This window comes from Festucalex cinctus, chromosome 11, assembly GCF_051991245.1.
Source record: "Festucalex cinctus isolate MCC-2025b chromosome 11, RoL_Fcin_1.0, whole genome shotgun sequence".
Classification (NCBI taxonomy): Eukaryota; Metazoa; Chordata; class Actinopteri; order Syngnathiformes; family Syngnathidae; genus Festucalex; species Festucalex cinctus.
Window position 1 is genome coordinate 10467854 of NC_135421.1, and position 23330 is coordinate 10491183.

Genomic DNA, 23330 nt, shown 5'->3' on the forward strand with positions numbered 1-23330 from the left:
TAGCAAGAAAAAAAGAAACAAGCAGTAAAATCCAAGAAAAAAGAATTTATCGTAAGGCACAATTTAGTTTAAATAATAAAATGCAACCCAAAAAAAGCAATCAAGCTGCAGCTGGAAAACTGCAACAACCAGGAACGCAACAGAAGTCCAATAAATACATGTATGCCATATTTGAGCAGGAGGTGATATGTAAAAAAAAGTTGATTAACATGAATACTTTTTCCATCAGGCTCCTCTCTGCTTTTATTGGCTGTGATTAGATAGGGCAAATTAGCACAAAGTGGCGCCATACCGGGCTATATATGGAGGAAGTGGCTAGGTGAAAGCTATCATTTCAAAGCCTCCACTTAGTGCTACAAAATTACCCGATGACCTCATCCGCTCGGTTGGGGATGCGAAATTAGAGGGCCGCTAACGTCATACAGAAGGGGCGTTAGCTTGTGCCCGGCTATCATCCACCCGCTCATCAAGAAAGCCGCTAGTAACCGTAGCCCTGGTGGTAACCGTCCTGATAGCCGTGCTGGTGGTAGCCGTACCCTCCGTACTCGTCCTCGGGGCAGCGCATTCCCAGCGACTGCTGGATGGCCATTTCCTGCCGCCGCAGCTGCATGGAGTCCACCAGGTCGTAGATGATGGCCATGGACCACATGGGCGAGGGGTACCAGGACTTGACGTTGCCGTCCTTACCCACCAGCAGCATGGAGAAGTACTCTGGGCTGATCTGGAAGTAGTTCCTCATGTCCTTGACCAGGGTGGCTGACAGGCCTTCGCGCTCCACCGTAGCGCTCCCTGCAAGGGAAGCAACAGTTTATGGGTCACTGAAGAATTGGAGGACACTTTCTGTCCCTCACATTTCTATGAACTCATTCACGCCCAGACATTTTCACTGAAGCAGCCCTTTCGCTCGCAGCTGTTTTCCTGGATTTTGACTGTCTTTGCAAGGCCAACAGAATATTGTGTTCTATTGCTATAAAAACATGGAACTTACCAAAAGAAAGATTAGTCTCTTCTTTCATCAAGAAAAAAAAAAAAGATATTTCTGTCTGTTTCTATTTTGCAGCAATTAGCATGAGAATGTAGCTAAGTTTCATCATTATTCACAAATCTGGAGAAAGAGTTTTTTGCAACATTGTCCTGGTTGATCTCTTATACTCTGCTGCCACCAGCCGGCCGCATACTGATGTATGCTCTAGCATAAAAATAAAAAAACAAACCTAAATACATATTTGGGAGCATGGTAATCTTTAAACTAGACCATATTTATAAATTTTTTTGCGAGCAAATGAGTTAATCTAACTCACAAAACAGAATCATACAGTTACATTCATAGTTATACTGTGACAAAATAGCTTTAGGGAGTGCTACATGTTAATTAGAATACCAAATGGTTCTATAGCACCGCCTAAAATGGCTGTTGTGTCTCCCTCTTGATGACCAACATTAACACAACAAATATAACAGACAAAATAACTTTCCAATGACCTTTTTGAGAAAAAGAAATAGAGCAACCTGACTCAGCAGAAATCACATCTCATGGCTCAGATAATTGGGTTTTCATTGTTTTCATCTGCTGACTGGTGATTATTATTATTATTATTTTTTAACATTTCAAAAACTAAAATAAAATAGATGGTCCTCTTACCAAAAATGTGTGTGCCTAAATTGTCCTCCAAATCTGAAATGACCCACATTTAATGGCATGTTATGGAGGTTTTATGGAGTGAATCGCAGCAGCTGAAATGGTGCAACATCTGAGTTCTGTTTGGAGAACTTGTTGAGCAGAGAGGGTTTAAAAAAAAAAAGGGAAAAAAAAGTGGAATGTGGTACAAGAACGGCTCGATGGTGAAAAGCTGTTCTAAAAAGTCGGCCGCCTTGCTGGGAAGCATCCCGCAATGTTTTAAACCAAAAATTGGTACAACAGTGCATTGCTGTTGCTGCTATGGTAACAGATGGAGGTAGCTGGCGAAGTGGATATTGCTCTAACTTTCAAACATCAACAGGATATCTAGAAATAGGATATTAAGAAGTGCAATAACAACATTCACAACAGGTGTTCAAACCATAAAGCGATAAGTACATTTCCAATGACGTCCACAATATCTCTGCCTTTCCTCTTCCTCATCTGCTGATGACATCTTGACACTCTAAGCTCAGTGGCCATTTACTCTGAAAACAACCTGCTTGAAACTTGGCAATGGTGATGTACTTTTCATCAATTGTTAGGTATCGCCTAGCAGCATGATGAAGATGACATTTTAAAAGTAATTTTTTTATTGTAAATTTTGTCCTCAGCTCTATGTTAGAGAATAGGATGTTTTGCAAGCAGCACTGAAACGTTGTACAGATGAGATGAGTAGAGATGGTCAAATTAAGTTCACTGGTCAACGTTAAATCCAAAGTGTATGAGATGCTGGCATTCACACAGCATTTCTTGGTTTTCTAAGTCCTTACCATTAAAAGGATAAAGTTCCAAAACTCCGCCCATGTCAGACAGCTCTGTCCCAACCAGCTTTAGAATGGAGATGTGCCTTAAACCTGAATAAAAAAAAATAAAAAATCAACACCCATCAAAGAAAAGCACACCTAACATTCTGCAGTACGGTATCTGCAATAACCTCATCGTGCCTGTTTGTTTGCCTTCCTCAGCTTGGCAATGGCTGCTCGGTAAGAGGAGAAGGTGATGCTAGTGCTCAAAGATTGTGCGGAATGTGGCCAAGGAGCTTTTTCATCCGAGACAAGAAAAATCCCCATGAAACACTGTTTTAGAAACGTGGCGAAGTGCTGAATATCAGGATGAACACCGCCCCCCCCCCCTTTTTTTTTTCGTTTTCTTTCTTTTTTTTCTTCTTCTTTTTTTTTTTTTAATAGACGTTTAAGCTTCATCAGCAGGATAGGTCTTTCTTTGCAACAAGAAGGGAGGGGAGCAGTCTTGAACCCCAGCCAAGAACAACATGACGTCCTTGCAGAACGTCTCAACATGGTGATAGGACTCCGCACCCCACTTGAGCGACCAAATCCGACATTAAAAACTGACATGCTTGGTCAGAGACTTAACTAAGTCAACATTTGTGATTATTACCCTTAATATGTTCATGCATTTAAAAGAATTCACATCTTGCAGGAGGCACGGAGTTACAATATATTGCATTGTACTAGGCCATAGGTCTTCAAACTCAGGTCCTCGAGGGCCACAATCATGCATGTTTTATCTTTTAGAGCTCTCCCTCCTCCAGCACACCAAAATCAAATTGGATTGTGGCAAGTTCTGGGGATTCATATGACGGACCACAAAATCCAATCTAATTTAATTTAAATCAATATAAGATGCTAGAGGCCTATAAGTATGCTGCAAGGCCACTAATACATTTTTGACACATCTTTCCACCAAGTGATATAGTTCCGCATGATACATTTGATTTATTTCCATTGTACTGTATTTGCTTCCCAAATATCTCACTATAAGTGTCCCACTTTCCGGTCGATGTTTGTTTGGGTGTCAGTTGCAATAGTACTCTTCAGTCAGTGGCGCTAGAGTCGCCGATTGCTCAACAGTATTGTACACCTTCCACATTGCAAACGAAGAAATTGTGTGCTGATACGTTCGCAACCGACCTTTTTTAGGTCGGTCCAATCAGGCGTTTTTTTTAGGGCGGGACATGCAGCTGTGACGAAACCAGAAAACGCAGACGCTGGGGGAAACAAACTAACCTAACAGACGAACGGACGCTGCAATTAATTCTGTTCTCTCAGAATTACTCACCGTTTACTTGTTGAATTTGCACAGCGAGAGGCGCTTCATGCATTTTTATCCAGTAAAGATGTTCGTGCTTTTTTTTTCTTTTTCTTCCCCCTAAGACAAGACCGAAGGTGACATTTTCGTCCGTTGCGGTTATCGGTCAAAACAAACATGCACAAGATGCCGCATCGTCCAATCAGCTCAACGTATTGGACATCAAGTCCCTCCTTCCCCGAACGGATCTGCTGAGTGACGTTCCAGATTGTTAATGTGAAGAACACCCTTGAGTGAATCACAATTATCGATATGGCTTGTGAGGTTATTTGAATCTCAGAAGAGTGATACCATTTGTGGTTGGGGTGCGACTCTAACTTAGACAATAAATAACTGTGTCAAGAAGTGGGGGTGTTGGAGGGAGGACCCAAATGCAGGGGGCAACAAAAACAGGGCAAGGCAGGGATGCAAGTAAAAAAAAGGGGTTTAATTAACAAAAAGGCAAACGAGGTACTCTGTGACTAAAACAACAAGGTCGAAAACACACAAGGCATGGCATGGCATGGAACACATGGACAACAACAGGCACATCGTGACAGAATGACTCCACCAGAACTGGACCCAGCGGGGGCAATGTCGGAATGGGAGCCCTGGGAGAAGGAGGGGCTTGAAGCCTGTGACCGAGCCATTGCCGGGCTAAAAGAAGTACTGGCTTTGGTCCGTGGCGTCGGGAGTGACTGGTCAGACAGGCCTCAAGGCCCTGAACCTTGTCTGCTGCGGTCTCTCGCCCCTGAGCCTTGTCTGCTGCAGCCTCTCGCCCCTGAACCTTGCCTGCTGAGGCCTCTCGCCCCTGAACCTCGTCTGCTGCAGCCTCTCGCCCCTGAACCTCGTCTGCTGCGGCCTCTCGCCCCTGAACCTCGTCTGCTGCAGCCTCTCGCCCCTGAACCTCGTCTGCTGCGGCCTCTCGCCCCTGAACCTTGCCTGCTGCAGCCTCTCGCCCCTGAACCTCGTCTGCTGCAGCCTCTCGCCCCTGAACCTCGTCTGCTGCGGCCTCTCGCCCCCGAGCCTTGTCTGCTGCAGCCTCAAGCCCCTGAACCTCGCCTGCTGCAGCCTCTCGCCCCTGAACCTCGTCTGCTGCAGCCTCTCGCCCCTGAACCTCGTCTGCTGTGGCCTCTCGCCCCCGAGCCTTGTCTGCTGCAGCCTCAAGCCCCTGAACCTCGCCTGCTGCAGCCTCTCGCCCCTGAACCTTGCCTGCAGCAGCCTCTCGCCCCTGAACCTCGCCTGCTGCAGCCTCTCGCCCCTGAATCTCGTCTGCTGCAGCCTCTCGCCCCTGAACCTCGTCTGCTGCGGCCTCTCGCCCCCGAGCCTTGTCTGCTGCAGCCTCAAGCCCCTGAACCTCGCCTGCTGCAGCCTCTCGCCCCTGAACCTTGCCTGCTGCAGCCTCTCGCCCCTGAACCTCGCCTGCTGCAGCCTCTCGCCCCTGAATCTCGTCTGCTGCAGCCTCTCGCCCCTGAACCTCGTCTGCTGCGGCCTCTCGCCCCCGAGCCTTGTCTGCTGCAGCCTCAAGCCCCTGAACCTCGCCTGCTGCAGCCTCTCGCCCCTGAACCTTGCCTGCTGCAGCCTCTCGCCCCTGAACCTCGCCTGCTGCAGCCTCTCGCCCCTGAACCTCGCCTGCTGCAGCCTCTCGCCCCTGAACCTCGCCTGCTGCAGCCTCTCGCCCCTGAACCTCGCCAGGCGCCGCCCAAAGTTCCGGAACCTCGCCAGGCGCCGCCCAAAGCTCCGGAACCTTGCCAGGCGGCGTTCCGGAACCTCGCCAGGCGCCGCCCAAAGCCACGGAACCTCGCCAAGCGCCGCCCAAAGCCCCGGAACCTCGCCAGGCGCCGCCCAAGGTCCCGGCGACGCAAGCCCTGCGGCTGCCTTCACCTCTCGTTGGGCGTCGAGGACGCCCTCCTGACTGGCCCCGCTGGGACTCTCTCGTCGGGCTTCGCGGACGCCCTCCTGAACGGGACTCTCGTCTGGCGTCATGGACGCCCTCCTGAACTGCCTTTTGTCTGGGACGGATGGGTGGGCTGTGTTCCCACCTCCGTGACCCCTTCCGCCCGCCCTTGTTTTTGGACTTTTTATGTTGGTGGGACATCTGGAAGCCGTCCCTTGAGGGGGGGGTTATGTCATGTTTTGGTTTTGTGGGGGGTGGGATTTTGTTTGCTTTTGGTGTTTTTGGTTGTTTGTCATGTGTTCCTTGTCTCTTCCCTTGTCCCGTTATGTCAAACCACGTCCACCTGAGTGTTTCTTCCCTTCCCAGTGTATCCACCAATCAGCTTCCCTTGCCACTTGTGTCTTGCCCAGCTGTGTCTAGTCATTGTCAATTAGCCTGTGTGTATTTAGTCACCTGTTTTCCGTTCGGTTCTTGTGGAGTCATTGTGCCTGTTGTTGTCCCTGTGTTCCATGCCATGCCATGCCTTGTGTGTTTTCGACCTTGTTGTTTTAGTCACAGAGTACCTCGTTTGCCTTTTTGTTAATTAAACCCCTTTTTTTTACTTGCATCCCTGCCTTGCCCTGTTTTTGTTGCCCCCTGCATTTGGGTCCTGCCTCCAACACCCCAACTTCTTGACAAACTGGGTTTCCACAAGAACTTCACTCAGACTAGAGCTGCCCTATGTAGAATCCTGATTATGATCCTGATAATTTCAATCAGGTGTGTTGGAGGAGGGAAACATCTAAGACATGCAGGATAGTGGTCCTCGTGGACCGGCCTATGGCAATAATCATGCTGTCGAATCAGCATCTTGCTGTCAGACCTGAGAGGTGGATGGATTTCCTCAGCAAAGGAGATGTTTTCATTCACATAGCTTTAGACAGATTTGGGAACAATATATGAGAGAAATATGCCTTTTGTGTACACAAAAAAAATATTGGATCTTTGAGTTCAGCTCATGAAAAATGGGAATTAATCTTTGGCCAGTTCCAAAAGCCCCATTAAAAAAAAACCTCTACTTTAAAGCTGGTGTGTTACCCGCAAATTTTACATCAGTTGTGGAGCTACTCACCCAGGTTGCAGGCCTGACTAGCCAGGCCATAAAGCTGCTGCTGATAGGCCCACTCCTCATCGTTGGGCGAGGAGATGATGAAGAGACGTCGCCTCCAGCGAAACCTACGATTACGACAAATTTAGAGGCCTACACGGTGCTTTGGGGCAGCGGTGCATGCTCTGTACTCAGAACTTGATTTTGTTGACGAGAGCCATAATACCAGCCAAAACCCTCACAGAAGTCCAAGCCTCCATGGTGATCGATGTTTAGGAAAGTTTATACAATAATTCAATGTTGCAGGGATTGTTGCAGTTTAAATAACATTAAATGTGCAGAATACAAACAAGACTGTCGCAACTGCCAATTAGGGGTTTTAAACACTGTAAAGTGGTTGAGTTTGTTGCAGAGCATGGGAACAGTCTTGAAAAAAGGAAATAGGCTTCTGGGACCACCCAAGCAATTCCTCAATTCTTACCTCGAGAGGAAATTCTCCAACGATCTGGGCTTGTCCTCTTTCTTGCAAACGACGCCGTCTCGCTTCTGCTGCTCCATCTCTCGGATGCGGGAGGAGAATGTGTCGATGTAGTTGAACACGGCTTTCATGGCAATGGGAACCTCATAGGATTGCTGGCAAAAAACAACAACAACAAAACCTTAAGTTATTGATCAGCCACGGAGTAAATAAATGATTACACTTGTGGAAATGGGTTGATGATTGATGATTCAGGAGAGTGGTTGACGCAATTGACTTTCTTGCAGATGGAAAGGGATCAATTGCCACTCAGTCCCCAATTCACAAACACCAATTTACTGGTGACTCTTCCGGGATGTAATCCACCTTTCACCCTGACAGGGCTGAGATAGAAAATACTGCTAGTGGTGTTGTGGGTCACATATTGTAGCTGACTTGGTGGAGCACATTCCTATTCAAAGCCATATTCACATTGGATTACTGACTGCAATTCGGTTCAAGACATTCTAGGGTGTCATCCATTTTTTTGCCGAAAGTCAGCCGAAGTATTATGCCCAATTAATAGTGAAGTGGTCCACACACAGTAGCTCCAACTTCACCGTTGGTCCAATTAAAAAGTGTCTGTGATTGACTGCCACGTCAATCCTTTCAAGACATATGAACACAATGAGAAGGATACCACGAATGTTGTCTGTTTCTAAGCGGAAATTTAAGTTTTATGAAGGTGTCCTTCCAAAAAAAAAATATATATCCACGTGGTATCCCTGGACCCAAAACGTTTGAGAGCCTCTGGTGGTTCATTCAAAAACCCATTCACATAATGCGACCAATCTTGGGTGTCATGATGCTATAGAAAACATATGGACACAGCGGGTAAGCAAATTGATTCCAAAAAGCAAAAGAGAAGTTTCCAGTGTATTGTTTGAGTATTTTCTCTATAATTGTGGTGTGCCTTTCACATATCTGACATTCTTGATCCCCACTTTTGGGAAGCAACACCCGGAATGCTGAGCGTCGTATCCAACGCTTCCAAACCACATCCAGCGCTCATTCCTCAGGCGAGGGTGAATCCGCTGCGCTCCCACCCACCCACATCCTCGCAGGTCCACAGACGCTGCTGTCAGCAGAGCGAGCGAACACTAGCCTCTTTGATGCACGTGTCCAAAAACAACCCGCTGACATTTTTTTTTTTTTTCCTGGCAAGTACGCACACATACAGTATACCAAGTAGCCGGCGAGCAAATGTGTTGTGAGAATTAACAGTGTTTTCGTCAAGGCGGTGTTTTGGCAGTGCTGGGATGGCGTGAGAGGAAGGGGAACTTGATGGACAGATTGGTGGAAAGACTTTAGAGGTTCAAAATGAGAAAAAAAAATATTGTGGAAAATTTTTTTATGGATTATTTCCTATTTACTATTTTATTTAACATTACTATTATCAAAAAATTACTAGCATTATTCGTGTGACAATTTTAACTCAGTTTTGATACAAAACAACTGAATGAAGAAGTTTTAATAGACAGATACATATTTAGGCAGGGCCAGACTTAAGACGTTAAGTGAGTCCTCCTTGCCTGTAACTGGCGCTAGCTTGCAGCAGTTTTTCACCAAAACTTCACCGGTTTAGAAATACTTCAAAATTGTGAATCTTAAACTAAAAGAGCATTTTTGTGTTTTATTTTGAGAGTTAAGACTATTGAAGAGTGACTGTGCTGTTTTTTTTTGTTGTTGTTTTTTTTGTTGTCAAAATTAAAGGAAATCAATTTGTTTAAAAATATCTTTTAGTGATTTTTTTATTTGTCAATATGTACTACTGGTATCGGCAGTTGGTATCGGTATCGGTGAGTACTGAGGGTCTGAGAATCGGTATCGGTCTGAAAAAAAGTGGTATCGAATATCCCTATATTTAGGCATTTTTTCCACTATTGGAACTAAGAACTTTTATTTCCCGCAGCTCCTCCTAAGAGTCGCAATGATAATCTAGATATGCTTGAATGGTTTTATAAAGCGTCATTGTGATGGTGATCCCAGCCATCCACTCAACCAAGGACGCGAATCCTTATACGCCCACTACCTTATGTCCACAAAAACACGGGTGTTTTTTGTTATTTTTGAGAAATGCAGATCAGGGTGATGACTTTTCAAAGCACAGTTTTCAGCCATTTTGTGTGGGTGAGGAAAACATTTGTTTTGGCTTTAGCTTTCTATGCCACTTTTCCCCCTCAGTTTATTTGTTGATGTTCATATTGCTGTGAGGGAGTAGTGCTTCACTTTGACAAAAACAGGTATTCGTGGTTCTTTTTGGAAAATCCTGCAAGGATGCAGCAAAAGCTTTCTAATTTGCATGTATGTTTGTGATTTTTATTAGGTTTCTCGTATTTGTACACCAAGTTTTCTCTTTCTAGTTTTTTTATTTATTTATTTATTATTATTATTATTATTATTATTGCTCTTCTGTGTTATATCTGGAGGGCAGTGCGGTGCACGAGTGGTTAGCACATTTGTCTCAGGTTTTAGTTTGGGAGTTTGAACCCTGGTTTAGACTTTACTGTGTGAAATTTGTATGTTCTCCCTGTGCATGCTGGGTTTTGTACGGGTACTCTTGCTTCTTCCCACATTCCAAAAGCTTACAGTACATGTTTGGTAGGGGTTACATGACTTCAGTTTTTTTTTGTTTTTTTCAAGTTTCAGCTCAAGCATAAGATCAAGGCTCATCTGCCCTCATGTGATGGTGCTAATGAGCCAGGTAACATTTGCGCAACTTGGCCAAACAAGGAAACGGTTCCTCATTCTAGGACCACCATTGTGATGTATTCTGTTGAGTTGGAATGTGCAGTGTATGCAAATAATAACGCACCTGTGCAGTGGAAATTTGAATAATTCCTTGCTCTTCTACCTTACACTTTGACAGTATGTGTCATATTGTGTATCAGTGGAGTGGAACAGACAGTAAGGAGTTCCACAATGCAAACTGTTATTTATAACCACAGGCAACAAGGACCCCAACACTCTCACATCATTGATGTACTGTATTGTAAACAAACTGTATCCGGTAAAGTCAGGCCTTCAAAATAAAAGTACTTTAGCATCACAAAAACAGTGTGGGCTGAAAATTTAGGTTAAATGATTCTCGAGCACGAGTTTTTTTTTTTCCCCGTTTGTCTGTTTCTAGCCAAAACCCCTTGATTAGTGACTCGTCGACATCATGCTCTAAACATCACTGTGGAGTAGTAAAGTCGACTAGTCTGTACAACTCCTAATATTGGGTTCACTGAAGATTCTAAATTGTCCGTTAAGTGTGAATGTTTTTCTATATGTACCTTGCGATTGTCTGACAAATATTCTAGGGTTTACCCTGCCTCAAGCCCAATGACAAATGGTGTGTGCTTCAGCTCATGTTAATGAGGCTGTATCACATAAATACCCATATGAAAAGAAGTCAACATGATACACTCAGCTGATATCTCATCTGGGTGATTTAAAGTTTGAGCTTCTTTGGATTAGTTTCAATGTGCAAGCAATGGCTTGAGTGCACCCTGTAAATTGCACCTTGTTTACATATGATTGAGTGGAATTCTGGAATTTGAACACAACTCAAGCAAACCATAACCCATCTCTGTTTTGTTTCAAAGAGTCAGTCTTTCAAGTGATCTTGGGAGTGATAGTAATACTTTGGTTGTCATAGGGACAGGCGTGTTGGTTCAAACAGCTCACCTTGACTCTCATGTCAGTGTCAGTGAGGACCATGTGGAAGTCGTCGTGGATCATGCTGAACTCCTTCCTCAACTCAGTGATCAGATCCTGGTTCACTAGGTCCTCCTGACGAAGTCCCTTCATCGGCTTGTCGTTCTCTGCAGAAGCAAGCCAGACGTTTCTTGAGTGGACAGGAAAGGAAATAAAGATTTGATGGACAGCAGCAAAGTCAATTAGGGACAAACTCAACAAGAGCTGCTTTTACTCACTGCTTGGCGAGGTGGGATGTGACTTTGGAATTGACTCTAAGTAGCTGGCATTTGGAGACGCAAAACGCTTTTAATCACCACTCCCTCCCATCAAGAGGTGATTAAGTCAAAAGCAAACCGAGTGTGTCAACTCGTGTACATGCGGAGGCGAAACGTACTTCTAATGCTAAGAAAAGATCAGAATTTGTGTAAGCTTGTCCAAAAGACCTCAGTTACAGGGTATGGGAAGTACAGACCTGGAAATTACTTGTAACAACAAGTGAGGAAGCTATTTTAATGTTGGTAATTGAAGCAATATATCTGATCATTCTAATTTGATTTAAAGGCTTGGGATCACAATTGCAACTAAGACAAACTTTGGAGTCATTTAACATAACTTAAAGAAGCTGCATTATGTTTGGCTAAACCAATGTGAGACATTCATTAGCTATGAAAATACAAATGCGGATAAGGGGTGATGGATGAATGTTCAACTAAACAGGCCCAGATTTCACTTTGAGTAATTTGAGACAAGATCATCACTGTTTGAATCAATGTACTTACTTTTCTTAACATTTTAGTTTGCTGTTATCCTAGTGAGCTAAATGCTAAGCTAGCTTAATTAAAGCTTGGGAAACACCGATTTAAGCTATTGTAGTAAATACCACGCTGGCTAACTTCACTCTGTTTGAATAAATGTGAAGCTTGGGACTTGGGAGTTACATTTTAATGACTTTCTTTTTGTAGTATTGATAGTATTGACAGATTTGTATGGGTTTTTTTTGTTGTTGTTTTTTTTTAAATGTTGATACGATTTGAAAGAACACAACGTATACTTCCAAACATTGTATCTTATAACAAACCAAACAAGACGGTGAAGTCATCTGAATCCATTTGGGAGAGGAGGCATAAAAAGAAGCACTTGTTTGTACACACACTTTTTTTTTTTCCCCCCCAAGTGGAAAAACAGCGTGTTGGATGGGTGAGATCACCTTACAGCTTTTCAACCCAAAATTCCGTGTTGCTGAAACCTTGTCTTGTGGTGGAACATGCAGACTCATAAAGTTTTACAGAGTCACACTCTAACCAAAGCTTTGAGACCACGATGAAATGTCTACAAATGTAAGAAACCTGCCTGCAGTTTATTGTAGGAAGATTAGTTAAAGGCAAGTGTGGTATGTTTGTCTCCAATTTGGAAAATTCGAGATCTGGATCTAAATTATGATCAAATTGATATCAATTTGTCTTTATTTAATTATACAATATTTCGGTTGCTGTTTAATACTGAAGCTATATCCCAAGTTTCACTGAAAGCAGTTCATAACTCTTAGAGATATGCCCATTTTAGATATGAATTCATTCATTTTCCATTATTTTTGAGGGAAATTATCAGAATTCACAAACACAATTAATCAGATTGCTGTATTTAAACTAGTGGGGGCACATACAACATATTATTGTAAAGAACATTTTTGGTTTGACTTCTTTAAAATTTTAGATTTGTACTCTTTTGTCCATGCATATTATTTAATTAATTCAGTCATAGTAATGAAACTGAAATCCTGCCAGAACTTTTTCTTTGGAAATAATGAAACTACACATGACATTTTGTCTGTTCATCAAGTGTTTTTTTTTTTATATGATCTGATTCCAAATCTGATGAATTCTTCTTATTCTTCTTATTGTTATTGGATCATAACAAGGGTACCACTCTTCTCGCACCCAAATATGTTCACTTTGTTGCAAACCAACCTTATTGTCTCCATCTCACAATTTTTTTAAACTTTGAATCATTTTTATTTGGATAAAAAGTCCCTACCTTCAGCAATAAATGCTTCTTATTTGACTGCAATGGTTTGTAAGTTGGTTTACATTTCTGAGAGGTTTGATTGAACTCCTTAAAAATCTTGGAGAGTTCAGGGTAGAGTGCACTGCAGTGGAGTGTTCGTAAAGTTACAACCTCCACCCACATGTTCACTACAAGTCTGGAAAACATTCAATGAGTGGGCGTATGACTCAGCAAGAGCAAGCACCCGCTGGCTGTCGCCAAAAAAAGTCATGGGAAGACTTTTGTGCATAGTCTGGCCGGATGTGACGCACGTGTGCGCTCCTTACCCAACTGGTAGTGGTCGATTTTCATGGTGGAGTTGACGAGTGAGCCGAAGATGGTGATGATGGAGACTTTCCGGATGGCCATCTCGCACACAGACTCCAAGTACTCGTCCCTTTGCTGGGCATACATCTTGTCCTCCTCGCTGGGTGATGTCACCAGCTGTGGTGGGGGGATGTTGAAAGAAGGTGGGGGGTGGGTTGGGAGTTCATACGTAGAGGTCACACACTGCAGAGTTGGTGTTTACATTAACCTGCAAGTGGAGGGTGGGCCATATTTTCCCAGCCTGTCTGTGTGATAACAATCTATATTGGCTTCAAAACAGAGACGCACAGTCTGCTCGCACACAGCTGCACATAGCTGACAGCTACACTTGAACCTTAAAAAACAAATACTGACAACTGGTGTGCTGCATTATACTGTAGATTTTTTCTTGTGGACATAAAGGTTACTTCGTCCATTAGTTCAGGTCTGTTGATTGTGTGAAACTGATTATTGATTGATTGCATTTCGAAGCAATTCATGCAAAATGGAGTCAGTAGCAGAGGTGGTGTTTAGTTGGCTTGTGCAGAAGTTTGCTGTTTAGGCGACATCAACTGTGGGAAGTTGAGTGACATCGACACAGCTGTCTGCATAATCAGCATTTGCATCAGCATTAGTCTACTCAGAACGTCACTTGGCTGAAAGCAGGAGTTCCATGATACACTCTCCTGTTGCGCATTATCAAAAGTATAATAGTCCAAATATCTAATAATAAATGTAAATTGTCCCTGTAACTGATTATTAAAATTGAGTCCAATGCCTATCTTGAGTTAACTCAACTCAATGTTAATATTTCTTTGGCAATGTATAGGTGCCAGATGATTATATTGCATGTACTCATAGTAAAGTACACTATATATAACTTTTAAGTAACAACCCCCAATCATCTTAACAAATAACACATAAAAACATAAGGCAATCAACAACTATTTTATCTTCTACCACCTTTGAATGTATATAATCGTACTACTACATGAGATCTGAACTTGTACAAAAAGTGCTAACTTTTCCTTCAATTTGGAGGAATTCATAATTTTTCCTTGAAGTGATACTCAACCCTAAATCAACTTTTTTTTTTTTTTTTTTCCCTGATAAACTGTATAAATGGGTGCCTACGAATGCTGTCTCCATGTCTTGGTCATTATTTTGACATTTTAGTGCATGTTTATTGAAAGCTTGTATTTGGGGCAAAAACCCGTCTACGTCACTTCTAGAATATGACGTAGTCGCTCTGGCACCCACCGGCTCAGTCTCGTACATGCCTCCTTAGTTGGAGCTGGAGTAGTAGCGTTTTGCAGACATCTTTATACCGATTTTCAGGTTACTGATTTAATATTATTTATTAGCATAGCTTGTCATAGTTTAGAAATTAGTTTTCACTGCTGCTGTCAATCACAGCCAGACCACACCCAACTCTCTCCCCATTCGCAAGCCCAACAGCTCTCCAGGCCACCCCCGCTTTGAGCGCCGTTTTCAAATATTAGTGAGGGGTGGAATAAGAGTGGGCGAGTTACACTTTCAACGATATGCCATTCAAAATCAAAGGTGGGCAGGTTCATTCATTATTCGTCAGCCTTCCGTCTTCGTCAGTTCATCATCTTTTCAAGAACCAAACTGTAATCTTCAGGCCATCATCACGTTATTTTAATCATGCTTCCGTCACCACTATTTTAGGACCGACAAATAGAGGTGGGCACTCCATCATTCGTCCGTCGTCAACAAAACGGGCATCCGTCAATGACTAAGAAATCTGCTGCAACTTGACCCGGTTAGTGACAATTACAGCCGGAGAAAACCTGCTTCCGTCAGTGCTTAGTCGTTTTTTATTTTATTTTTTGTAAGTTTCTCGTCATTTATCTGAAAAACGGGCGTCCACCAGTGATGGAAAATCCATCAATACTGACGGAATGCCAATCTTTGTTAAAAATGTAGTTTCATTTCAGTGGATCCTGTTATTGGAACCTCATTGTTTTATTAAATAATGTTTATGGTACATAACATAAACAAATATGGTATTATCAATAAATACTGGTGCTTTACTTCGTGGTCATCTATGGGCAAGCATTCTTCTTCTTCTTCTTCTTCTTTTTTTTGTTTTGTTTCATATAGCAGCTTGCAGCTGGTCTTTATTGAGCCGAGGCACATATTTCACTATACGTCACTGGTGTAATGGATAGATAGATTAATAAAAATATACATATAAATAGTAGTGAATCAGCCTTTTTTTTTTAAACCAGTTAAGTGAAATTGATTGACTTTCTGCCTGATGATCTCTCATGGCAGAGTATGCCACACTGTTTGGTTGGATATCTAACTATAATATACTGCGGTACTTTCTCATGTGATATATTAACAGTATGTCGAAAAACATGAGTGGTGGCTCTTATCTTAAATAATCTAAGATTCATTGTGCAATGCATATAGGGCTGTCACTAGCAAATCTTTTTAGAATATATTATCCTATCGATAATTCAACCAATTACTACTACTTTGTCGCTGACAAATGTCAGTAAAATAAGCACACAAGTGGTCAAACATTGGCTCCAGATGTCACAAATATGGTTTTAAAATGTTATGATCGTTTTGAGGCAGAAATTTTTCTGTCGACGTGCATGAATACATTATCAGCAGATCCTGGGAAAATCAATCTAACAAGTTGCATTTACAGACATAAATGTTGCCAGGAGTTTTCTGTCTTCAGCTACACAGATATTGTGATGTCATAGGTCACGTGGAATGTGCCGTGATACTATTGAGATCAATATTTTGGAGGGGAATGGGTTACTTGGATCCAGATGTTGACAATGTTGGGTTTTAAAGCAAACCCTCACAGTAGGGTTGGTCTCCTCAAGTATGTGTGATGGACATGAAGATGTGGAATAGGAAGGTGAGCAAGGTTAAGGTTTGTCTTACCAGAAGTCGTCTCCGGTTCTCAAAGTAGTCCAAGAAGGAGGCCAGAGATCCCTTGGGAGGCGGTGTGGGCTTTTTGGTGGGCTTCGGATAGTCCTCTTTCTCAGGGTACTTAGACAGCTTCTTTCCATTTTTCTTCCCACTGCCCTTTCCATCTTTGCCAGTCTTTCCTCCCCTCCTCTCTGCCTTCTTGGTCCCCTTTTCGTTCTTCTTCTTCTTGTCATGCTTGGCCTTTGCCTTCCTGGTGGGACTAACGTCGCCGAATCCGTCGACCTCCTCCGGATACATGACGGTAGGCTTGCCGGCTTCATATTTGTCCTCATACTCATTTGTTAGCATCTGCATGGATAGAGTTTGTTAAATAATAATCCTTTTTTTTTTTTTTTTTTATTGAAATCTGTCTTTTATGATTGAGTCTTGGGCTACTGAAGAGACTGCAAAGAGTGGTGCGTGCAACACCTGGAGATTATTTTGGCACATTTCAATCATGTTTATGAGCGATTGTGTGGCATTTTTGGAAAAGGACAGAAAATATCTACTAACTGCAGTAAAGAAAAAAAAAATCAGTACTCAAGCAGTTTTCTCAACTCACTATAAATTTTACTTGCTTATTAATACCAATAGGCATGTGGCATAATGGTTATCATGTCTTCCATACACCCTAGTTCTGAAGTTCCAATCTGGCCTTAGTGTGTGGCGTTTACATATTCTATGGGTTTTCCACAGGTACTGTAACTTCCTCCCACATTACAAAACATACATGCTAGGTTCATGTAAGACTCTAAATTGGCCATAGGTTTGAATGTAAACATGAATGGTTGTTCATCTACGGGTGTATGTGATTGGCTGACGACTAGTCCCAGCGTGTTCTACTCCCCGAACGAATAACCTCAACGAGGACAAGTGCAATAGATCAATGGATTGATCATGTGATGATAAAGACCCTAATAGACATAAACCAAAAAGCCTTCTACTAACAAATTGATGATGATGAAGTATTTTATTCTGGCAATAATGGTGATCCATTAAAAATGGTTCCACGATGAATTCTGGGTCCCAAACCTGAGTTTGGGAAACACTGCCATGTAAGTTTCTGAAGAAGATAATAAACTTAAGAAGATGATAAACTAAAGAAGAAAATAACTACTCATTTATGCTTTCCATGTGTACAATTTACACATTTAAATGTAACCATTTAAATGTTTTAGAAAGGGTTTTTGACCACAAACTTGAAAGTCCTAGAGTAGTGCAACAGGGCAGCTAGACATTAATTAAGGAATGCCACGTGTCCATGAAAAGTTTTGTCATCGCTATCCACTAATTTTGGAAAATTTCTTAACACTGATGGATTGCCACTTGTACCACAATGGTTCCTAAGTGTCTGGCAAACTGATGGAATGAATGCAGAATGGACAAACTGCATCTAATGTATGAACCTTTAAATTGCCAATATTATTTAATTATTTTTATTTTTTTTTGCCACACATACTCCACTTTGTAAATAAGGGCTTTGACATAACCAACGACCAAAGAAAGCTTACCACGAAAAAAATACTACTCACCTTCTCCCCTCCGTTCTTTTTCCTGGTGGGTTTGATCTTGGACGGTTTCCTCGTGATGGGCACCAGCTTGTGGATGCGTGGATCTTTGCTGTCCTTGTCCGTGTGATTGTCTCCAGACGGGGTGGTTTTGGCGGGGTAGTGCTCCCGCTCCTTTTGGTTGTAGTAATATGGGTCCTCTGTTGTTCTGGGGGCAGGAAGTAGCACGGTCTGGGTGTGGGCTTTGGTTGGTGTCAGGGTGGTGGTGGTGGTTCGTTTGGTGGTGGTTCTTCGTGTGGTTGTCGTGGCCTTGGTGGTTGTGGCTCTGGTTGTCGTGGTTGTGGCTCGAGTTGTCGTGGTCGTGGTTGTTGGACGGGTTGTTGTTGGCCGAGTAGTCGTTGTTGTTGTTGTTGTGGTTGTCGCAGATGTAGTTGTTGTGGGCTTTCTAAAGATTTTCTTGGCTGGTTTTCCTTCTACATGTGTGCTCACTGTGCACAAACACAGCACGTGAGTCACGTTACGTAAAAGTCTGGTTTCACTTCATGATTTTAACAGTGGTTTTATTCTTCTTACCAGTAAGCATGCCCTGCTCCACTTGACCCTCAACGCCGGCTCCTTTACACTTCTGCACAAAGCCTTTTTGGCGACTCTTCTCCAGCCTCCTCATGGGTGATTGGTCAATGACCTCATACATGGCCTCCAGCCTCACAGGGTACGGGTATCTCTCCTCCACCTGCAGGGTCTTTTTCAGCAGCACCATCCCAAACTTACCTACAGAATATAATTTTACATCTCTATGGTGAAACTGCGAAATATCCTGATCCGACTCGAGTTGAGCTTAGGACGAGAACCAATTCCACTTTAGGATATGTCCTTTATTGTTAAAAGAAAATTTACTCTTCAGTGAAGCTAACATGCAGTGATGCAGTGGGATATCTAGACTGAAGACAATTTGACATATTATGCCTGTTTGTTTGTTTTTTATCGTCAATATTTGTTCATTAATGAGGAATAAGCGGTCAAGAAAATGGATGGATGGATGAATCTGTGGATGGATGGATGGATGGATGGATGGATGGATGGATGGATGGAAGGATGGATGGATGGATGGATGGATGGATGGACGGACGGACCGACGGACCGACGGACCGACGGACCGACGGACCGACGGACCGACCGACGGACCGACGGACCGACCGACGGACCGACGGACCGACCGACCGACCTTTTAGAAACACTGAAGATAATTGTCCAAAAAATAACATACTGTAATGCGATTTCTAAATATCAGACAATTCATGAAAATGTTGCCATCAATGAAACAAACGTGGGTTTTCATAAGCACAAAAGATCATTTGTCTTCACTGAACCAAACATTGTTTTTGTAACCATCAAAGACTATTGACATTCTTCAATGAACCTGATGTAAACAAACACCAAAGCAAAAGTAGTATTCAATAAACCCGACATATATTTCACTGGTGTCGGGTCAAAACCTCTTAAGTCACAATGTGGTCGAATTAATATAGTCATGGTCATTCCACGTGTGGGTGTTTGCAAATTATTGCCCAATTTAAAGTGTTGAAAACTGCTTTTCTCTTTTTGAGGACATAATGTTAATGGTTGAACAAACATGCCATTTTTTGGGAGGTTTCCTGAAAAATGGAGGTGCAAAGTTTCGGCCCGACACCAGCAATATTTTTGTGAATGAAAACAATTCTGTCTTCGGTTAACCCAGTTCACATAAACATCAAATGCAAGTATTTGGGGACCCTAAAGCATGGTTCAGTTACCATCAAAGACGTTTTAAATAATGAAGTTATTGTGGTGTCTATTTTTTTTAGGTAAAAAGACAGTAGAAGACAATTTATGGTCCTAAACAAATGTTTTGGGAAAATCCTGCATATTGCCGCTGTCTGGTTTTTTTGATATTATAAATTCCAAATATCCCAATCAATAAAACATTTACTGCTGTTAACTGCTGTGTTGGCTTAAGCTCTCTGTTTACATTTTTTGAATCATGCCATCATTTACTGAGGTTGAAAAAGTAACAACCACATTTTTTTTAATTTTTTTTTTTAAATGAAGTACCCAGTAGTACGTTACAGATGTTTTGAAATGTAGGGAGTAAAACTGAAATGTTGTCAAAATTTAAATTTCTTAGGCAGCGTACAGATGCCTAAAAAAAACGTGTTTTATAAAACTGCACCATTGACCCACCGCTATTCTCAAGGGATAGGAAATGAAAGTTTATAGTTCACTATAGATGCCATAAGATGGCATTGGTAAAGTTATAGATTTTGTCAAAATGGAGCTCCTCAAATCAATTCAACGTAGTGAGAACCAATTTATCGAAGATGGTGCTAAAGTAATGCTTTTATTGCTTTGGCCTAAGCACAAAACAGCGAATAGGTGAGTTTCGTAGCAAATAATGGAAGATATATTGCAAAAAAATAATAACTAAATCCAAGGTGTACCTTTCTCCAGTTTGAGGAAGCTCATGAGTCTCGGGATGAGGGTGGTGTCCAATGGCTCTTCCATCACTTTGCCCTCGGTAGTTATCCTCCGCACCTTGCCGCCCATCTCGCCCTCTTGGTGGAACATGACGATCTGCTGGACGTGCCTCTCGGCCAGCTCGCAGTACACGTCGGATTTCAGCAAAGACATCATCAGCCGGTAATAGCCATCGGAATCGTGAGGCGCCGAGATCACCAGGACTCGGTTTTTCCCGGCGAAACTGGCTAGCAGGTTGGGTGAACCGGCGCTGCTGGGCATCCGCGTCACCCTGGCCCTCGATCGGGGGACACCCTCGTCTTGCAGCATCCCCGCCTGGGGGCGCCCCCCGGCCCCTCTTCTTGCCCCCAGCATCCTTCTGCCTTGCGCCTCCCCAACTCTTGTTTTGCCCTCATCCGCCTGTACACCTTCACCCTTCTGGTCACTATACACTGATATGGCAGAACCGAATCCGGGGCGCACACGCGCAACTTGGCGCCCCCTGCCTTCTGTGCCCACCCGCGGTCGCCCCAGCCTGGGTCGCCGGCGCAACTGCGCGCGAATACGATGGCTGTGCCTGTCCACCTCGCCTGCCCATGCCAGGAGACACATTAGCGCCAGAGTGAGAGTGAAAAGCCGCCACATTGTGCCAAGATGTCACTAAACACTTTCCCAGTGGAAGTGTAGATTCAGCGCGCCTTTAAGATCATTTGAAGTATAATTGATGAATTGATTAATTCCAGCTGAAGATAAGCATCTGACAGTGAATGTCTCACGGCATGCAGTCCACTGTGGACTGTGTCTGCTTACAAAATATACAAGAGTTTGCAATGTTTCTCGTGCGTAAAAAGTGGCGACTACACCCAAAAATGCACCACATGTAATAGAATCCCGCAGTTGTTGGTGCTAGTCATCATTTCTGACAGAAACAAATTCAAACCTGTCGTAGATCCACACGGCAGATTGATGAAGGAACGAAAAAAAGTAAAGAAAAAAGAAAGTTGTGGACGACGTCACATTTCCAAGATTGACTCGCGCGTGGTTTTAACTCCGCAATAAATCATCACGCAGAAGGAGTATTCCCCCCAACAACAACAACAAAAAAATCCTCCAGGTGAAACGTTTAAGTAGAAGGAATTCGGCGACTCACTGTGTTCCGTTCCCGGATCCTTCACAAATGTCCACAATGAAACTTCCTCACTCCTCAGTAAGCGCACTTCTCCGCCAGTTCGGTGTGAAACTCCTCTTTCCCGGCCCCTTTGAACTCAACACCACTGCAACCCCCTCAAGAAAAGTATTTGTTAAAAAAAGAAAAAAAGCTACTCCTGTTGCCCACAATGACCACAATGGATCAGTCAGTGTCAAGTTCCTCTTTTTTTTTGAGCCAACATAGAAACGCCCCTAAAATCACATCTTTTTTTTTTTTTTTTTGCTCCTGTCTATGTGGATATTTGTTTTATTTATAACGGATAGAAAATCAAATAAATTTTCCATTTGGATGCAATTCTTATTTTTTTAAATAATAATAATAATAATAATAATAATAATAATAATAATGAAAATAATAATAATAATAATAATAATAATCATAATAATGACATTTATTAATGATTTATTGTGGTAGTATGACATTTTAATTCCGCTAGAAAATGTATAAAATTTGAATTGAAAATTATTTAAGATTATTTATATTATTAGCAACAATAAGGCATTCATGGATATTTTTTCATATAACAGGGAAAACGTCTTTCTATTCTTATTCTTTGTACCTCAAAAAAAATAAAATAAAATAAAATAAAATCACATGATGCAGCAATCAAAATGGAGCATTATTTTCTTTCTTTCTTTCTTTCTTTTTATTGGTGGTGTATTTGCACCGACAAACATGCTATGATGAGCCAAACATACAGCTCATCATAATTCATGCCATGACCAGGATGGAATTCTTCTACTTCCTGAAAAGTTACAAAAAAAAAAAAAAAAAAAAAAAAAAAAAAAAAAAAAAAAAAGTCTGCTGACATTTTTAGGATGACTGGAAGCGGCGAATGAGCCTGGAGCATCCTGTGAGGATTTTCCTGATGTTAGCAGATAAGAACAGCTGCACTGCTTAACACTCTCAATGGGAGTGCACAGCCCCCCTTCCTGAAAACCCAGGTCAAGACCCTCAGGTGGGTGGCAGTCAGAACTGACTCCCACACAGTTTTGGTATCCAGGACATTTTTTCTGTATATGTAAGATGTCAAGCACCATGTCTGAGCCGGACAGAATGAACTGGATCGCATGCTAACAAACACCACAGCATTTCGTTGTTGTTGATGCAGCAGTATGTCCCGTGGAGAGATGGCTTCACAAACACCATGAGGCAAGGACCTTGGCCCTTGAACTCTGAACTCTCTGTCTCTTCATCAGCCCATTGATAGTCCAGTAGCTAAAGTCAGCCTGCTTTTCATGATTGGTTTCACATTTTAATTTCATTGCAACCCTATAAAGAAAAGTCGTATAAAACAATAATGAATTCTATTTTACATTTTATCCATCCATTTTCTTGACCGTGTATTCCTCACAATGGTCGCGGGGGTGCTGGAGCCTATCCCAGCTGGCTTTGGGCAATAGGCAGGGTACACCTCGAACTGGTTGCCGGCCAATCCAGCATTTTACATTTAATTTTTTCTTTAATTTTGCTGAGCATGTGAACCCACATGGATTCTAGTCATTCATTTTTTTTTTCTGTATAACTACTTAAATACTTTTTAAAATTTCCATTTTATTTTCAACATATTTGCTGAACCTGTGAAACCACATGGAATCCAGTACATTAAGTTTAAGTATGTCTAATTTTATTTTGACTTAATTTGGTTAGCACATCTGTCCCTCGGTTCTGTGGTTGGAGGTTCGAATCCACGTTCCAGCCTTAATGTGTGGAATTTGCACGTTTTTTTGTTTTTGTTTTTTGTTTTTTTAATATGCTTCCTAAATGAACACTCTACATCAGGGGTAGGAAACCTGGTCCTCAATAGTAACCTGGCAATAGCCAGATTGATATTGTGATTCACTCAATATAAATCTCG

At 42.4% G+C, this 23330-nt stretch overlaps 1 protein-coding gene across 1 annotated transcript; it reads right to left on the reverse strand.

The window, feature by feature from the left end:
* Nucleotides 1–25: 25 nt before the first annotated feature.
* On the reverse strand, nucleotides 26–21517 carry ccdc80 (coiled-coil domain containing 80). The gene is made up of 10 exons (XM_077536648.1): nucleotides 20247–21517; nucleotides 18343–18540; nucleotides 17794–18257; nucleotides 16235–16570; nucleotides 13285–13441; nucleotides 10943–11079; nucleotides 7235–7386; nucleotides 6778–6881; nucleotides 2452–2535; nucleotides 26–789 (listed from the first exon to the last, which is right to left on the reverse strand). The coding sequence occupies exons 1-10, from the start codon at nucleotides 20905–20907 to the stop codon at nucleotides 479–481; spliced, it is 2604 nt and encodes an 867-aa protein (XP_077392774.1). The 5' UTR covers nucleotides 20908–21517; the 3' UTR covers nucleotides 26–478.
* Nucleotides 21518–23330: the final 1813 nt, after the last annotated feature.